At 34.8% G+C, this 19,150-nt stretch overlaps 1 protein-coding gene across 1 annotated transcript; it reads right to left on the minus strand.

Moving 5' to 3' along the window:
• Nucleotides 1-300: 300 nt before the first annotated feature.
• Nucleotides 301-19,004, minus strand: LOC132546966 (exocyst complex component 8-like). Its single transcript, XM_060210698.1, has 16 exons — nucleotides 18,941-19,004; nucleotides 17,983-18,138; nucleotides 16,958-17,053; nucleotides 16,722-16,819; nucleotides 15,487-15,629; nucleotides 14,075-14,228; nucleotides 10,102-10,234; nucleotides 8,951-9,097; nucleotides 8,583-8,634; nucleotides 7,604-7,748; nucleotides 6,303-6,483; nucleotides 5,774-5,904; nucleotides 4,563-4,682; nucleotides 3,057-3,159; nucleotides 2,584-2,774; nucleotides 301-2,071 (listed from the first exon to the last, which is right to left on the minus strand). The coding sequence occupies exons 1-16, from the start codon at nucleotides 18,999-19,001 to the stop codon at nucleotides 1,907-1,909; spliced, it is 2,076 nt and encodes a 691-aa protein (XP_060066681.1). The 5' UTR covers nucleotides 19,002-19,004; the 3' UTR covers nucleotides 301-1,906.
• Between the last annotated feature and the right edge of the window lie 146 nt (nucleotides 19,005-19,150).

Consider the following 19,150-nt stretch of genomic DNA (forward strand, 5'->3'; position numbering starts at 1 on the left):
TTCATTTGAACCAACTTGGAAGCCTTTTGTCCCAGCATGCTACACGCCAGAAATCTGTATCATGGACTTTTGGGTTGTTGAATAGCTGGTGCCAGATGGTTAATGGATGCCTGGACGCTGCATAGGCATATTAGTTAACTAGATTTACACTATAATATGTTTTTCACTACCAACATTAGATGCAATGCTGTGCAAATGTAATTAAAATGTAGCAAGCATCATCTGTAAAATTTTAAGTAAAACCAAAGATAAAAAGGAACAAATTGTTGCTTGGATACAACTTTTAACAAATCAACGATATTTAGTAGAACATCATTTATTTTTAGTGAAGTACACAAAGCAAAACAACAATGATAGAAATACATGGTATTTCATCATATACTTACAACATTAAAACTGGTATTACAGATTCTCTCTGTATAAACCAGTAGTTACTTATCTATAAACCACACCTCCATATAAAATCAACCATCACACAGATCATATACAAATTCACTATCACTGAATCCACAACTTTCAGATGTCACCTATTAGACGTTTATAATGAAGATTGCTTACGGAATGAATAAATATTTGATCTGTGCACAGATTTGTAAGGAAACTAATGTTAACCCAATGTAACATAATTTTACACCAGTATCATAACATAAAGACATCAATTTATTGCACATAAGCCTCTTTCCCACCTCATAAGATTATTCAAAGTTTGATAAACTTAACTGAAACTATTGCATATGCAACATATTCTCAGAAATGTTAGATAAGAAATCTCTTTTAGAAGTGTTTTGATTGCTCACACCTTATTTGTAGTAAATTATTAAAGTAGGTTTAATTGGTAATGATAATAATATAACAATTCAGTGTGATCTTGAAGACAGTAATCCTAGAGCAAACTGTAGAATGACATAATTAGGTTGTAGACTGACATTATTAGTCAGATTTACAGGTATTCTGTAAAATAAATCTATGATATGTGTTCTAGTCAATTTAAAATAAAATACCAAATGTCCAATTTTAAAAATCATATCTTAAAAAAAAAACAACAAACAGCTAAGTGCTGGTTAGTGTTTTCTGTTTGGATTAGGTAGACAGATCATAGGTGAAGCATTTCAGAAGCAGGTTTTAGCATTGAATTTACAGTATGGCAAAATATACATTCTTCAACAACTGCATAGAGATGTGAATCTTCTCCATCACACCTTTGATTCCTGACCTGGCACCATTAAATCACTTACTCACCAAATTAGTTGAGTTGTTCCTAATGAATAATCAGCAATTATGATATTGATTAACACCATGTAATATATCTTTATTGTCAAATTGGAACTTAGTGGCAAATTTATGATCTATATGTACCAATAAGAATGACAAAAAATTAGAACAAGGAACAAAGTCCTGGCAAGCACATGCATATATGAGAACATTACAGTGGGGTTAAGATTTTGTCTCATGTTTTGGAATGAAAGTTTGCTCACAAATATACGTTACTTTACATAAAACCCATATCATCACAACGAGTTGTAATGTTAAAGAATAAAAAATTGTTCTTTTGAATTAAAAGAAAATACATAGTGAAGCTTTCATGAAGTTGCATCTCAACCTTAGTTGTTGATTTACTGTAGAAATTATTTGATCAACGATTTGAATTTTTTAAGTTTTATTCAAAGTTTGAACCAAAAAATATGTAGCCATTGGCGAAAAATTGAAACGATTATTTCTTCATGAACTTTAATTCTAATTGTATTTTTGGCAGAAAATAGAACCATTCATGAACAACAATGGAGAAAAAATATTTTCTTCTGCCAAAAAAAATAGGATTTTTTGGGACATGAAATAACCTGGCATATTGGTGAATGTATTCATATTTCCTAAGGAGTCAGAATGAATCCTTTTAAGAGTATAACTTTCAGCCGGCTCCTAAGGATTTGACGACAGACTTAAGTCGTCTGTACTCGCCGTTAATGTCCAGTAATTGCTTGGGGAACACAACACCTCGCTCTTTGTAAGCTGCTTCTATCTTACTCATTATCACTTCCAACACAAACTGTGCGTTCTTCAGGATAAATTTGTGCTGCAAGACAGAAAAAAAAAATTATGAATCAAAGGAACCAACCGTGATGGTGAGCTACAAAATAATCTATTACACATATTGTGGGTACATCAATCCTTCAGTATGTATCAAACCCTGCGAAGTCAAAATATACACTTATTGTATTAGACGTATACTGATATATAGATGCAGTATCCCAATGATAACTGACTTTTAGGAGATAAAGAGTTTTAAGAAATGATTAAACATACAAAGTTGAAACCTCATTATGTCAAACTCTTATAACTCAAAGACTCTGTATCACTCAAAGTATTTTGTTGGTCACAGCCAAACTTCATACTAAGCATTCAAACTTTACTTAAATCAAATATTTGGATAACTCGAAGTTTTCCCATGATCCTGCTGACTTTGCGATAACAAGGATGGACTGAAATTCTATAATACCACATTTGTAATTCTAAGGCAAATTAAATGAAGTATTTATATGTAGATTGTTCATCATAAATTTTTGGATTTGTAATGTAACATGATACCTCTCTATAGAAGGTTTTGTTCCTGATGGAGTCCTCAATGTGGGCAATCTCTGCCCTAAATATCTCTGAAATAGCCTCAGTAACGAGATAGTCTATCTCAGGGGTGTGAACCAACAGGACATCACGGGCAAAGGACAAGCAGGATTTGGAAAAATTGGCTGTGTTCATTGTCAGATTTATGAAACAGGCATCTAAAAAGAATAATCAAGTTGAAACTTAAAGATACCATGTACCATGGTTTCTAGGTAAAGACATGACAATAGGCTTAGTTCTGTTATTACATAATGGTGTAAGTATAATATATTTAAACTCTAAATATTAACCAATCAGCTTACATGTATTATAAATATCAACCAATCAGCTTACATGTATCAGGCCATCATTATGGTTTTTATCATTTCAGTTCAATAACAGGGTTTATTATAAATCTGAATTTTTGAAGGTTAACATTATGTATGAAATTTTAAACTTACCATAGATGTAGTTCTTTAGGTCTAGACCTCCAGCTGACATCTCCTCGACAAACTTGAGACAGTCTTTGTGACTGAGGTGGTTCATTGGACGCCATTTGTCATCCTGAATAATGACCAATTATAATGCTGTACTGTAGGCTGGTATACAGGTACTAAGATGTATCATCATTCTATTATTGTTCATAAATAATTACATTGCTGTGACATTAAACACTGAGTATAAGGTCTCATAATCCACACCTTTATATAATTACCTGAGCCCTGTACTTGACACCCTCAATCATCTGGTCTTTGTTTTCTCTGATAACCCTCTCCACACCTTTATATAATTACCTGAGCCCTGTACTTGACACCCTCAATAATCTGGTCTTTGTTTTCTCTGATAACCCTCTCCACACCTTTATATAATTACCTGAGCCCTGTAATAATGTTTTCTCTGATAACCAATTATAATTATGCTGTGACACCCTCAATAATAGGCTGTTTTCTCTATAACCCTCTCCACACCAGCCCTCATCATTCTCTTCTTTGTTCATAAATACACCTTTATATAATTGCTGTGACATTGACACCCTCAATAATAAGGTCCATATGGTTGTTTCTCTGATAACCCTCTCCACACCTTTATATAATTACCTGAGCCCCACTATATAACCTGAGCCCTGTACTCCACAATAACCTTTGTTTTCTCTGATAACCCTCTCCACACCTTTATATAATTACCTGTACTTGACACCCTCAATAATCTGGTCTTTGTTTTCTCTGATAACCCTCTCCACACCTTTATATAATTACCTGAGCCCTGTACTTGACACCCTCAATAATCTGGTCTTTGTTTTCTCTGATAACCCTCTCCACACCTTTATATAATTACCTGAGCCCTGTACTTGACACCCTCAATAATCTGGTCTTTGTTTTCTCTGATAACCCTCTCCACACCTTTATATAATTACCTGAGCCCTGTACTTGACACCCTCAATAATCTGGTCTTTGTTTTCTCTGATAACCCTCTCCACACCTTTATATAATTACCTGAGCCCTGTACTTGACACCCTCAATAATCTGGTCTTTGTTTTCTCTGATAACCCTCTCCACACCTTTATATAATTACCTGAGCCCTGTACTTGACACCCTCAATAATCTGGTCTTTGTTTTCTCTGATAACCCTCTCCACACCTTTATATAATTACCTGAGCCCTGTACTTGACACCCTCAATAATCTGGTCTTTGTTTTCTCTGATAACCCTCTCCACACCTTTATATAATTACCTGAGCCCTGTACTTGACACCCTCAATAATCTGGTCTTTGTTTTCTCTGATAACCCTCTCCACACCTTTATATAATTACCTGAGCCCTGTACTTGACACCCTCAATAATCTGGTCTTTGTTTTCTCTGATAACCCTCTCCACACCTTTATATAATTACCTGAGCCCTGTACTTGACACCCTCAATAATCTGGTCTTTGTTTTCTCTGATAACCCTCTCCACACCTTTATATAATTACCTGAGCCCTGTACTTGACACCCTCAATAATCTGGTCTTTGTTTTCTCTGATAACCCTCTCCAGATCTGTGGCAATCAACGACTCAAAGATAAAGTTCACATCTAAACCAATCTGGCTCAACTGAAATTACAAAATAATACAAATATCATAATTCACCAAACACAGCAAATGTTTAAGGGCCTGAAAGCCCTGTAGGAGGAACAGATTGATATTCACGAATATGCAACATAAACCATAAAGCTAGAATTCCTATTAGGACATTTTTGAGATAGTTCATAGTTCAATCATCTCAGAATAAATGATGAATCTAAATGCATTCCTGTCACAATCATAACCTGAAATGATGCAATATTATCAAAGTTTGTTTTGACCTTCTGAACATCTCCATTAATTTGCACAGAACTGATCTAATTAAACATCTTTTTAATGATACTTTCATTAACATATCTCTATGTGTATATCCTGGTACAAAGGCTTGCTAAAAATAGTGAGAATGCAGAGTTGATTAAAGTATTGTTTATGAGGAGATAAAGGCTGACACAACCATAAACAGATATATACAAATCCATAGCGTAGTCAGACTATGTTATGTCTATATATATTATCACACCCCTCCGAATGCTGCTTCTAACACGTATTTTACACAAACTGTTGTGTTTAACACATTCATGTTAATTACAGGAAATGTTGCCATTTCCTTGACTCCTCGATGTGTTATACATGTATACAGAGGTCTTTCTAGGCCAGTGAAAATTACTGGTTTATTCCAATTACACAGCAAGATACCAATAGGTCTATCTAACCTAAAAATCATTACACATTTTGATTAGAAGATAGTGAAAACCATAGAACACAAACACCAAGTTTAGATTAACATCTCATGCTCATTTCTTAAGCTCTAAAGGAAAACATTAGTAAGTTCTACATAAACCTAGGGCTAAATGGGAGCAAAATATCTGTATGTGTAGTGATATATCTCAGTATAGGGGATTCCATAGTGTATGTCATGACATCTTAAATCAAGGGCTTTTTTATGATAATTTAAGGGAAAAAATGTCAGTGGAACCACTTATTTGTGACCCTCTGATCAGAGTGATGCCTTGGTTAATTGGCTATTATTTAATTCTATCAAAGTAGCACTGAGTAATGTAACACATTTCCTGTCTTGTGAAACAGAAATCCATAACATTTAACCAGTCTAGTGACTTTACCTCATCACACTGTTTGCGTGCATTGTGAAGACATTCTGTGATGACAGACAGCGAGGACTTGCCCCCAAACACCTGTCTATTGACTGTAGATACAAACATCTGTAGCTCGTTCTTAGCCCAAACAACAAATGCTGTAACATAAGATATATCACACGATAATGATAGTAATTTCATCTTCTATCAGTTCTTAGTGACTTTACTGCACTTATCTCAACACAAACAGATAATTAACAGCAGTGACTTAAAAGTTTTGATAAAGTCTACACGGTACCTAATCATTAGAAATGTTGAAGGAAGCAACACATATTGTAATATTTCACATTATAAACATCTTATAAGACACCTCTTACCATTTGTCAGATGGTGTGACAGAGTTAAAACAGCATCCAAAGTTTTATGTATAAAATAACAGACAATCTGGTAATATAACAAGTTCTCTTCAAGCAATTATATAGGTGTGATAGTTTCAAATTACAGGTTATAAATTGTAAAGTTGGACCTACATTTATGCAATATCCAGAAATTTTACCTGACATACAGCCGTAGTGGTCCTGAAATGCCTTCATAAACTCCTTGCCTGTCTCTGAGAGGCATGGGATAAACACGTCACACAGGCGACGTATGTAAAGCGTGGTAGCCCCCTCAAATTTTAACTGACGGATATTGTACTTGATGATGGAACTTCTGTTCTTCAGGAACAAATCACAAGCCTGAGACAATGGAAATCATAATCACATACTGAAACAAGAGGCCCACGGGGCCTTCACAGTCATCGGACTACTAAAACTTTCGTCAAGGAGAAGGCTTATTTTTTCTAATTTGAATAGAATCTTACCAAGAAACTGTTTTCCATGATGCAGATGGTAGTGTTGGTGAACAGTAGGTAACTGTAACAAGTGTTACCTATTTTTTGACAGTAACGTTTTCAGACAGCATTCAACCCTAAATATGAGTAAGTTTCCTTCCTGTAGGCACATCCCTTGTGTCAAAAGGGGTTAATCCTACCTCCTATATATAAGAATGTGTCCTCCCAAATGATATTTCAGGAGTAACATTTGGGGCCCAGACCTTCTGTCCGCCTCAATTCAGAAATAATTGTGTTCTTCCAATGATGTTTACACAAATCTGTGGCTTAAATCTTTGTCATCATCTGTTTAGTTTTGGCTTTTTCTCACACAATACTATATAGATATCTTGGATGCAAAAATCATCCATGACCACCAAAAGTTTTAGGAAAAGTTGACGGATGACAGATATTGCGCTATGGCATACAATGACTAATCCTTTAGAGCAGGCGTAACATTTGATCTGGATCATCTCAGAATCATTTCAGACAAGTTGGAGCTCAATTCCACTTGTGAAACTTGAGAAGTCTGAAAAGAGGTGTTGCTCAGGAAAACCATGATTGCGCAATCTTGTGTCAAATTGGTCCCCCTGGCTGCCGTATCAAAGTTTTAAAAAGGTCGGAAAATAACAACAGTTTGTTGGCTACTTTTCCTCAACATTTTCACCAATTTTTAGCTCAATGGCACCAGTAGAACTGATGAAGAAGTTTGGTCAGCACCATTTCAGAGAATTGGTAGCTAAATCCCACTGGTGCAATTTATGAAGAAGTTCAAAATGTTTTAAGTTGACGCACGGTGGACAGTGCAGGGGAGATGACGACAGACGAAGCACCAGGTCATCATGACTTCATGAAATAACAATAAAACTGGATATATAACAGAAGAATCATAGAGGTTTTTACCCCAAGCTTTTGTTCTAACTATTTTTTACAACAGGTATCAGTTATGGACATTTGCATTAAATAACACCTGAACTTGAGCCTACCTGTGCAGACTTGCCCAGTCTGATCAGCTGCATGACAGCACGTCTGGCTGCTCGAGGCCCCCCTCTGAGGGATCGCTCTGGAGACACCTGTAACTCCCCCATCAGTCCCTCTGTCAGCTGTTTCACCCGGTGATCAATCCTTGCTCTGGAGAAGAGACAGATTAGCCAGTACAGTGGCTGATAAATCTGCTCTCAGATTTCAGTTCACAAGAAGTCTTACTCATTACAAATTAAAGTAAATCACCAACCAAATAAAGAAATTCAAATTCAAAATTCTCAATTTCTTGGAAAAGTGTGGGTTTTTTTATTTGTTTTTGATGATTTGTTTTTACTGTAAAATGTACAAACATCTGACACTATGATCATACACTGAAGATATTGCTACCATGTTGAAAATTTATGAAGACCTGAGAATTATCCAATAAATAAATCCATAATGTATTGTTTTCATTTCTTATCCATTTTTATTCATAAATATTGGATTCTATATGAATTAATTTGTTAAAATGTAAATATTTCACACTGTGACAGACATCAAAATTGATTTCTCCCATTCTGATATCATTTCCATTACATATGTACTGATCAATCAATGTACCTGTAGATATTTTTTCAGATACAAACACAGTAAAAGATGTTGTTAGTCATGACCATATTTTGTTCTATACATTGAGACATACAAATTTGTACATACAATTGACAAACAATTTCACAAGTTACAGATAAAGTTCACATCAATTCAAAATGGCGGCTGGCCTTGTCATTACCTGTAGAACTTGACACCAATGATTACGAAACTAATTTCACAACTTTTTGCATGAAAAGGAAAATGAAAGAATTCATATTTCAGTATCTTGTATTGACTGCAGCATACCAGTTACAAAATGGGAAATCAATAGGTAATTGTGTGTCTCTGATTAATGTTTAGACTGTCTGTACTAACAACGTCTGTAGCCAAGATAGATTCTGCACAACTAACCTGAATTCTTTAACGGCAGGAACTTTTGGACAATCTTTCAAATATTCATTAACTGAAATAATAATTACCATTATGTGTTCATTAATACATAAGTACAGATCATGTTAATGTGTAGAGTTTGAATTAAGTAAGTTCAATCATAACTCACACCAAGCATCACCACGGAGTGGAATATTCATTTTTCATTATTAGTTAGAATGACAGTGAAATATTTTTTTTTGTACAGTGAAAGACGGAATTATAATGAATTGACAAAACTGGTCATTTGGTTATAATTACATATTAAATCATTCAACTTGACTGTATTCTGTTCTACATTATCATCCTTGAAATATCCTATAAACAGGCCATTTATTAACAAACCATACCTCTCTCTACTAAGTCTACAGCTCCTTCAAAGTCTCTTTGTGCAATACACATATCTAGATCTTCTGGAAGTTCTTGTAACCAATCAGAGTTCAGGAAATCTGTTTCCATGGCAGCAAGAGTCTCACTGTCATCCTCTTCTCCAAATGCTGATTTAGAAATGAAAAATGTATTATAGTTTATTTCAAGTTCAGATTGGAACCTGTACCCTGGCGGTAATGTTTCACTTCATCAAAGATGAAACTAAAATCACTTTGACAATGTAAACCATTGTTGGCCTTCACAGGTCCAGCTAATATAGCAAATTACCGTAATTTCAATCCATGTAATATTTGTCTTTTCCAGAGCAAAACACTTGTATTTAAGTGTTTACATGTATTACTGATACCCATCTTCATAGGAAATACAGCTTCACAAGTACAGTAATACAAAAAGTGGTTTTAGGTCATCCTCAATATTCTAGCAGTTATGATCCAGGGGTGCAGTGAGTGAAAGTGATCATAACCCTTGGAATATCGAGGATGCTACAAGGTTACTCTTCAAAGAATACACTTCAGAAAGATTTCAAGTCCATCAAATATGTTAGATAAGTTATGATGACTTTATCTTAAAGAAAAATGAGAATGAAAAAAAGAAAGCATTATATACCTGATAAGAAGAGAGAACTATATTTCATCTGTGTATAGAAATGATGGACTTGGGTCATTTTAAGCAGCTTCTAACAAGACATGATACAGATATTGGATTTGAATGATGATGATATTTTGTTGCTAGCATGTGTGGACTACACAAATTTTGTTTCTAAATACAGATGTGGTGAATCAATTTTTTGTTCCTACATCTAGATATACTAGGGAAACACAAACAATTTTAAAAACATGAGGCAAATTAAAATTTAAGCCTCTTTTTTCATGTTTATCAACTTTGACAATGAGAAAAAAATAATTTTACATGTTTGAATATAGTGTATGATAGCAAATGTTCCACACTTTTAGGACATGATCACTAGGAAAGCAATAATCCTGTATATTTACTGTCTGCCTTTATACACTATTATCATTATTGACATTACTAATGGTAATTTATATAATGAGATATTGTAATCAGTGAAGACACCCAAACATTTTCACACATATCTGACCAGGACACTCACGATTACTATCTTCTGTAGGTGTCACAGAGGCGACAGCTTGCTGTTCTGCTAAAAAAATGGCAGCTTCCTTCTTCTGTTTGTCCCTATTGGCTTTTCTTTTTTTAGTCTCCTCCAAAATGTCGAGCCACTGTCTCTGTGTAAATGATAAAGTTCTGTGTGATAAGATATTGATCTTCTCACTTTCAATGTCTTAGTCTAGACCCTACATACATAACTGAACCCAGCTCTGTCCCCATACATAATACGTAGCTATAGGATATCTGAAGGATTTTTTCATTGAAAAATTGAAGATTCTGTCCGGCCTCCAACTTTGTTTGTCAGAATTAACTGGTACACAAAACTGACACAAAAAGTATTTGACAATCTAATATGAATGTATAAACATATAAGATAATTACTGTATATATTAATGCAAAGTCAATATCATGCAAAATCTGGATGAAGTGTTTGAAAATGTGATAGTAATTAGCAAGACAGAAAACAACAAAGACAGCAGCCTGTTTAGGACATTGAAAAATATGTCCATGATAATTTGATTATCTTTTGAAACATTTACCAGTACATGTTCAACTGTCTTTGATTTCATTTTATTTTCTTTCACATCGGATATCGCAATGAAACAGAAGCCATGAGCACATATCCGTTTTCATGTGTATTAGCAGAAGTTAGTGTTGATATATAAGTATGCGGAGTGTGGATGTATCAACAGAAGTTAGTGTTGATATATAAGTATGCGGAGTGTGGATGTATCAACAGAAGTTAGTGTTGATATATAAGTATGCGGAGTGTGGATGTATCAACAGAAGTTAGTGTTGATATATTAGTATGCCGAGTGTGGATGTATCAACAGAAGTTAGTGTTGATATATAAGTATGCGGAGTGTGGATGTATCAACAGAAGTTAGTGTTGATATATAAGTATGCGGAGTGTGGATGTATCAACAGAAGTTAGTGTTGATATATAAGTATGCGGAGTGTGGATGTATCAACAGAAGAGTGTGGATGTATCAACAGAAGTTAGTGTTGATATATAAGTATGTGGAGTGTGGATGTATCAACAGAAGTTAGTGTTGACTTATTAGTATGCGGAGTGTGGATGTATCAACAGAAGTTAGTGTTGATATATAAGTATGCGGAGTGTGGATGTATCAACAGAAGTTAGTGTTGATATATAAGTATGTGGAGTGTGGATGTATCAACAGAAGTTAGTATTGATATATAAGTATGTGGAGTGTGGATGTATCAACAGAAGTTAGTGTTGATATATAAGTATGTGGAGTGTGGATGTATCAACAGAAGTTAGTGTTGATATATAAGTATGTGGAGTGTGGATGTATCAACAGAAGTTAGTGTTGATATATAAGTATGCGGAGTGTGGATGTATCAACAGAAGTTAGTGTTGATATATAAGTATGCGGAGTGTGGATGTATCAACAGAAGTTAGTGTTGATATATAAGTATGTGGAGTGTGGATGTATCAACAGAAGTTAGTGTTGATATATAAGTATGTGGAGTGTGGATGTATCAACAGAAGTTAGTGTTGATATATAAGTATGTGGAGTGTGGATGTATCAACAGAAGTTAGTGTTGACTTATTAGTATGCGGAGTGTGGATGTATCAACAGAAGTTAGTGTTGACTTATTAGTATGCGGAGTGTGGATGTATCAACAGAAGTTAGTGTTGATATATAAGTATGTGGAGTATGTGGAGTGTGGATGTATCAACAGAAGTTAGTGTTGATATATAAGTATGTGGAGTGTGGATGTATCAACAGAAGTTAGTGTTGACTTATAAGTATGCGGAGTGTGGATGTATCAACAGAAGTTAATGTTGACATATTAGTAAGCGGAGCGTAGATGTATCAACAGAAGTTAGTGTTGACTTATTAGTATGCAGAGTGTGGATGTATCAACAGAAGTTAGTGTTGATATATAAGTATGCAGAGTGTGGATGTATCAACAGAAGTTAGTATTGATATATAAGTATGTGGAGTCTGGATGTATCAACAGAAGTTAGTGTTGATATATAGGTATGTGGAGTGTGGATGTATCAACAGAAGTTAGTGTTGATATATAAGTATGCGGAGTGTGGATGTATCAACAGAAGTTAGTATTGATATATAAGTATGCGGAGTGTGGATGTATCAACAGAAGTTAGTATTGATATATAAGTATGCGGAGTGTGGATGTATCAACAGAAGTTAGTATTGATATATAAGTATGTGGAGTGTGGATGTATCAACAGAAGTTAGTATTGATATATAAGTATGCGGAGTGTGGATGTATCAACAGAAGTTAGTATTGATATATAAGTATGCGGAGTGTGGATGTATCAACAGAAGTTAGTATTGATATATAAGTATGCGGAGTGTGGATGTATCAACAGAAGTTAGTATTGATATATAAGTATGCGGAGTGTGGATGTATCAACAGAAGTTAGTGTTGATATATAAGTATGCGGAGTGTGGATGTATCAACAGAAGTTAGTATTGATATATAAGTATGCGGAGTGTGGATGTATCAACAGAAGTTAGTATTGATATATAAGTATGCGGAGTGTGGATGTATCAACAGAAGTTAGTATTGATATATAAGTATGCGGAGTGTGGATGTATCAACAGAAGTTAGTATTGATATATAAGTATGTGGAGTGTGGATGTATCAACAGAAGTTAGTATTGATATATAAGTATGTGGAGTGTGGATGTATCAACAGAAGTTAGTATTGATATATAAGTATGTGGAGTGTAGATTGAGATTAATCATCAGACTATGGATTTAATTGATTATTTACTAATATTGATCTTATTGATGCTTACAAAGTATATCTCGTCTAATGATAAGGAAGGAGCATCTTACCTAAATGTAACCAAGTTCCTCTTTTCACAACACACATATGTATGTTTACAGTATATTCCATGTGATTCCTATCCATATACCGATTGCTTACATATACAGAGAGGATGTTCCTGATTTGCCCACTTTTTTTTAAAACAAAGATATGTGTTGTTTTAGGAAGACAATAGAAAACCAATTATAGTCAGTTACAGTTTAACTATAGATTTCACCTATGTTTATTTACCTGTGTTTTTACCTGTGTGAGCTATTACCAGAGATTCTACCTGAAGTCTACACTAAGTACTTTTCATTACATTTCATTTCATTGATTTTATTACACACATTATATTAGATAGCAAAAGCAAAATGTTTATCATTTCATACACATTACATACATATATATAAAATTAAACATGCAAAGCAGAAAGTTTATCATTTCTTATACATATAAATACAATTAAACATACAAAAAGTGTAAAGTTTGTCATTTCTTATACATGTAAAAACACAGGTAAATACAGGTAAATTAATATGAAATAGACTATAATCCTTATCACAACATTCTTCTGTCCATGTTATTTTAAATAGTGGGCAAATTGGGATACAGCCATACAGAGTTGGGGCCACAATTTATGTTAGCTGGTGCACGCTTGATGTGACAGCGAGACATGAAAGAATAGCTGACTTGTATAGATTATATTTACTGGTTTGGTCATGAATACATTGATAATGACTCGTACCTGTGATTTCAACACTGAACACTGTTGATAAGGGCTAGTGGTAAGACAAGTGCTGGAGTACGTAAGATAAATAAGGGATAATTGGTAAGTGAATAACAGCAAGACTTGTCTGATGTCAAAGAAAACAAACAAGAAAATGAACAAACATTAGGCTGTAATTAAACATAAGGTTATCAATAGTCAGTAAATGAGATGAAAACAAAGTTTGAAGAGAATGTTTTCAAGTTTTGGACTTTTATATTGTTGGTCTGACGTGTTAGCTGAAGATTCTGTGATCAATTTCCTGGCCCCCGCAGATAGATTTTTGCTGAATTTTTTGGGTGCACACATTATGCAAGTAGAAGATTTTTTTACTATTTTCATCCCAAAAAGTACCTGCACACATTACATAACTCACCTTTGCCTTTGCACTGTCGGCCTGGTACATCTTGGAGTCAGGAAACATGAGGATCTTAAAGGCATTCTTGACTGGCCCAGCATCCCGAACATTGACCACAGCCAGGCTATCCAGCTCATAGAGGCCCTGGAACCTGTACCGCACTGGTCCTCGTCTATGACATCATACAAAATCACATCAATGTCAATAACTGTGTTTGCTTTCATTTACAGCTGTTAACAAAATGTACTACCAAAACAGTGGTGTTTGATAAGAATACCTATCTAATTCTAACAAAATATCTTTTTTCACAATCATACAAACAAGAAACACTGACATTACTGTCCTTGGAAAAGCAAGCTTGATGGACTAATCTTTAAAACAGTATATTTCTGTTAAAGCCCTTACTAACTTCTAATGTATAACAATATCCAAACATTACCAATGTTGTTGCTGCTAGAAAAGTATACTTTACTGAATCATTTCCAGCAGTGCATCAAGGTCTTTACATAGGCATTAGTCCACAGCCAAAAGTCCCTCAAAGTAAGTCTTTACATAGGCATTAGTCCACAGCCAACAGTCCCTCAAAGTAAGTCTTTACATAGGCAGTCCCTCAAAGTAAGTCTTTACATAGGCATTAGTCCACAGCCAAGCCAACAGTCCCTCAAAGTAAGTCTTTACATAGGCATTAGTCCACAGCCAACAGTCCCTCAAAGTAAGTCTTTACATAGGCATTAGTCCACAGCCAACAGTCCCTCAAAGTAAGTCTTTACATAGGCATTAGTCCACAGCCAACAGTCCCTCAAAGTAAGTCTTTACATAGGCATTAGTCCACAGCCAACAGTCCCTCAAAGTAAGTCTTTACATAGGCATTAGTCCACAGCCAACAGTCCCTCAAAGTAAGTCTTTACATAGGCATTAGTCCACAGCCAACAGTCCCTCAAAGTAAGTCTTTACATAGGCATTAGTCCACAGCCAACAGTCCCTCAAAGTAAGTCTTTACATAGGCATTAGTCCACAGCCAACAGTCCCTCAAAGTAAGTCTTTACATAGGCATTAGTCCACAGCCAACAGTCCCTCAAAGTAAGTCTTTACATAGGCATTAGTCCACAGCCAACAGTCCCTCAAAGTAAGTCTTTACAATAGCAGTCTTTACATAGGCATTAGTCCACAGCCAACAGTCCCTCAAAGTAAGTCTTTACATCTTTACATAGGCATTAGTCCACAGCCAACAGTCCCTCAAAGTAAGTCTTTACATAGGCATTAGTCCACAGCCAACAGTCCCTCAAAGTAAGTCTTTACATAGGCATTAGTCCACAGCCAACAGTCCCTCAAAGTAAGTCTTTACATAGGCATTAGTCCACAGCCAACAGTCCCTCAAAGTAAGTCTTTACATAGGTATAAGTCCACAGATCAGTACATATTATACTCACCTGTTAGGAAGCCAGGTTGCTATCATTAAGCTGTCATTGAGCAGAAAGGAATGGACTCGTTGGATCTGCATGAATGATTCAGCATCCAGCTCTGCCAGGTCACTATTGTGTACAAGGTGACGGCCAGGGACTTCTGTCACGCTCTGTTTCACAAGAAACCGCAACCAAACAATGATCACAATACTACGTTGTATTATATCACAGGAAACCGCAACCAAACAATGATCACAATACTACGTTGTATTATATAGGGACTTCTGTCACGCTCTGTTACACAAGAAACAGCTACCAAACTACCATCATCAATCCTATAAAAGACTTCTGTAATGCTGCTACCAAAATATTCACAATCAAACAAATACTAAACAAGCAACCGTATGTAAATATAGAAATTCTACCTCAGAATGAGCAAGTTAGATTCCGTAGCTTGCTGAAATTTCAAACCAAAATTCTGAAATCAAAGACAAAATTCTATATCCCCAAGACTTGCGAAACATAATAATTGATTCTTTATCTTCCACCTTAATCGTGCGAGACAGGTGAAATTTGGCAGTTACAATTACAAACATCACTAGATAATGGAATTTCAAAGTGATCTAAAAATTTGGAGAAAGTGAAGAATACTTCTGATACAATGGAGATACACTTTGAAATAAAATCAATTGAAAAAGCTTAAAAATAAAATCACAGAAACTACTGTTCTAAACAAGAGATCCAAGAGGGACCTTGGTACCCACTATTGTTTAGTCTTCATTTGTTCTTCAAAAGTTTGATATTTCCCTTTCATTTTCTTCTTTCCTCTTATTTGCGTTTAACTACCAGATATATGAAATTTGAGGATTCCTCTTAATAAATAGTAACTTTACTAACAACCTGTCAGATCATGACAGCAGCATGTCAGCCATTTTGTTTTTCTGTTCAGTCTCAAAATCAAAAGGGCACAATTAGGGGTCATGGGAAACCTATATATGGAATCTGAGAAAAGGATCAATCTATTACATATCAAGAGAGTGCCATAGCAACCCTTAATTGTCAAAATCCAAAGCCAGACAGCCATTCCTTTTCTCTGTCTTTTTTGGTTTTTCTGTCCCAATGACAAAAGAGCAAAACTTAAGACCAAGTGAAACCAATGTAAGAAATTTGGGAAAGGCCTATCCAGTACTTCTCAAATAATAACAATAACAAGGATTGTCTACATAATGGCAGAGGCATGGTATCTGGCACCATTAACTTACAGAACAGCCCTCCACCTTCTCTAGAAGGAAGGCTAGGTTTTTCCTGGTTTCCTCTTCAGGGTTTTCTTGTTCTTGCTCTTTTGGTTCTTCAACTATTGCTGTTAATGAAGAAACATTTGATTATCTCTCTTTTGCAAACATATGATTTAATCAAAATACAGCAAAGTGCATAAATATGTCCTTTTCTAAAATTTAAAATAATTACCTCTGTTTATGTTAAGGATGTTAATACTAACCTTTATCACTCACTAGTGACATTTCCATCATCGAGGACATAAGACTCTTCTGTTCTGTGAGAGTATGACTGAGCTGGTACATCTCTCCTTCCAGGACTAGGTGCAGTTAAGGATGTATGTACATGTTCAAACTATTTAACATTTTCAACTGTACACTGAAGAATTTTTCTGACATGAGTACCACAAATATATGCCCATCCATGAAGATTAACTTTATCTAAAATACATTTTGAGCTGCCTTAATAAAAAAAAAAAAAACAATCAAAAACTAAATAACAGTTCTTCCAAAAATGTAATGATAAAAATGATCACTGCAACTGATCTTATATATAAACAAATAATTTTCAAACATAACATGAACAAATATCCGCAAAAAAAACCAACTGCATAAACAGGATTCCCTCATTAAAAGTCAATATAATTTCCAAATCACTTCTGGTGTAAGTATTTCTTCACATAATATCAGTAAAAATCCACACAACTTTGAATGAAAAATTAAATTGCATGTTTTTTCTGTTGCTATCTGTGTCATCTGAATGATATGTACCGATAACATGCAGTATGAATTTGCATGTGTAAATTTAAGACCGTCATGCCACCTTTTGGCAGCACATAACAAAGAGAAAATGTTTACAACCCAAATTTCACTCGGTCAAACGGGTGAAATTATATCAAAATTTTTTCCACAGATCAAATGAAAGACATCTGAATGATTAGACTAATGTAACAGAACAGGGAAAAAGCATTTTTCTACCAAGAACTCCAACAGGAATTGAAGGTGATTCTCTGGCTTATACTAACAGTCAATGACTCTACCAACTAAGCCAAAGGAGCATGCTCTGTTAGCTGAGTGACAAAGACCAAGTTTAACACTACAGTCAAGTCATACCGACCAGTCCCCTTCACATTCTATTATTTGAGTTAAAGTTATTTTAACAAAGTGACAAAGATTTATGTGTTCTGTAATATCAAACAGAACATTTTCTAAATATACTGATCACAACTGTGATAAAATCAAAGGATACTTGATATTTCTTTCGCTGTTTCAATAAACTGGAAATAATTTTTGTACACATTTTTCTTGAGAGAGTGCGCAGTTTCATCTGACAAGATCTGAACTTTTTGTTTCATCACCAGCAAATCACTTTCTCCCCCTGGTCCTCCTGCCAATTTGCTGACAACTGTTTTAAAAAAGGAAAAGTTTGCAATTGAAGCTTCATCAGTGATTGATATCTATTTACCATATTTATCCAGCGATAAGCCAATCCATATATATTTCCTCAGTACTCATGGCTATTTCATACTCCTGTAATATTCCCAGCCGCTGATCACTTTGAATAAAAAATAATGTATTGGTTCCCTGAATATATTTAATTACTGGATATATTTACACAGTAGATCTACATGTAGTACTGCGTTGATGTTTTTGTAAAGAGGAAACTTTTAATGTCATTTCAACTTTTAAATAGTGAAATGATTTTGCTATTTAGCACCCCATCGGCTATACATATGAAATAACTGCGAATTTTAGAATTTTTATAGGAAGCATCTCCTGATCATCATATAACTTTAGATATGGATAAAAAGGCATTTGTTTTGCCTGCTTCCATTATTTACTTATTATTATTATATCATGTCTCTGGTTCAATACGCCAAAAGTTCAATCCCCATTATTTACGTGTAGACTAAAAATATCATCTTATGACAAAGTAGAAAATTACTAACACTGTCAAAATCATGAGAAAAGCCTATCATAAATTATAAGTTAACATACAAAGATAACGAAATAGGTCATAGAAAATATGGTCCCCAGGTTTAAGCTTATGCTCGAATCCTGGTCCCCTCCCACCTCGAGCACTTGTTTACGTTAACAACCCATCACTTTTAACAATTTATATGCACATTTGACATTTATATCGCAAATATGCTATAACCAGTTAACTGAGCTTAGCGTAACAAAGTAAACAGCAATAAGATTCTCACAATTTTCAGGATTAAAATCTTGCTTCGACAACACTCTCGCCAGCCCTCCATGGTCAGCCATTTCCGTAATTGACTAAACAAGAAACCAAGATTTTTTTCTGCCATATTTCCGGATCTGAAAAAAATAGACTTGCGTTTTCTGAACATATCGAAAATTAAAAATACAAAACCCGCGCCTATTCATTTTAAAATATCTAACGTCGAAAAAGT

Source organism: Ylistrum balloti, unplaced genomic scaffold (assembly GCF_031769215.1).
Source record: "Ylistrum balloti isolate Yb309-2 unplaced genomic scaffold, AGI_CSIRO_Ybal_v1 Utg369926, whole genome shotgun sequence".
Lineage (NCBI taxonomy): Eukaryota > Metazoa > Mollusca > Bivalvia > Pectinida > Pectinidae > Ylistrum > Ylistrum balloti.

Bases quoted from the DNA above. Each gene is read 5' to 3' on its own strand.
- LOC132546966 (XM_060210698.1), bottom strand. From the start codon at position 19,001: ATGGCTGACCATGGAGGGCTGGCGAGAGTGTTGTCGAAGCAAGATTTT. The intron at 17,054-17,982 runs GTATCCTTTGAT...AACTGCACCTAG, and splicing joins AACAGCGAAAGAAATATCAA to TCCTGGAAGGAGAGATGTAC. The intron at 6,484-7,603 runs GTAGGCTCAAGT...CCATTGTCTCAG, and splicing joins GACTGGGCAAGTCTGCACAG to GCTTGTGATTTGTTCCTGAA.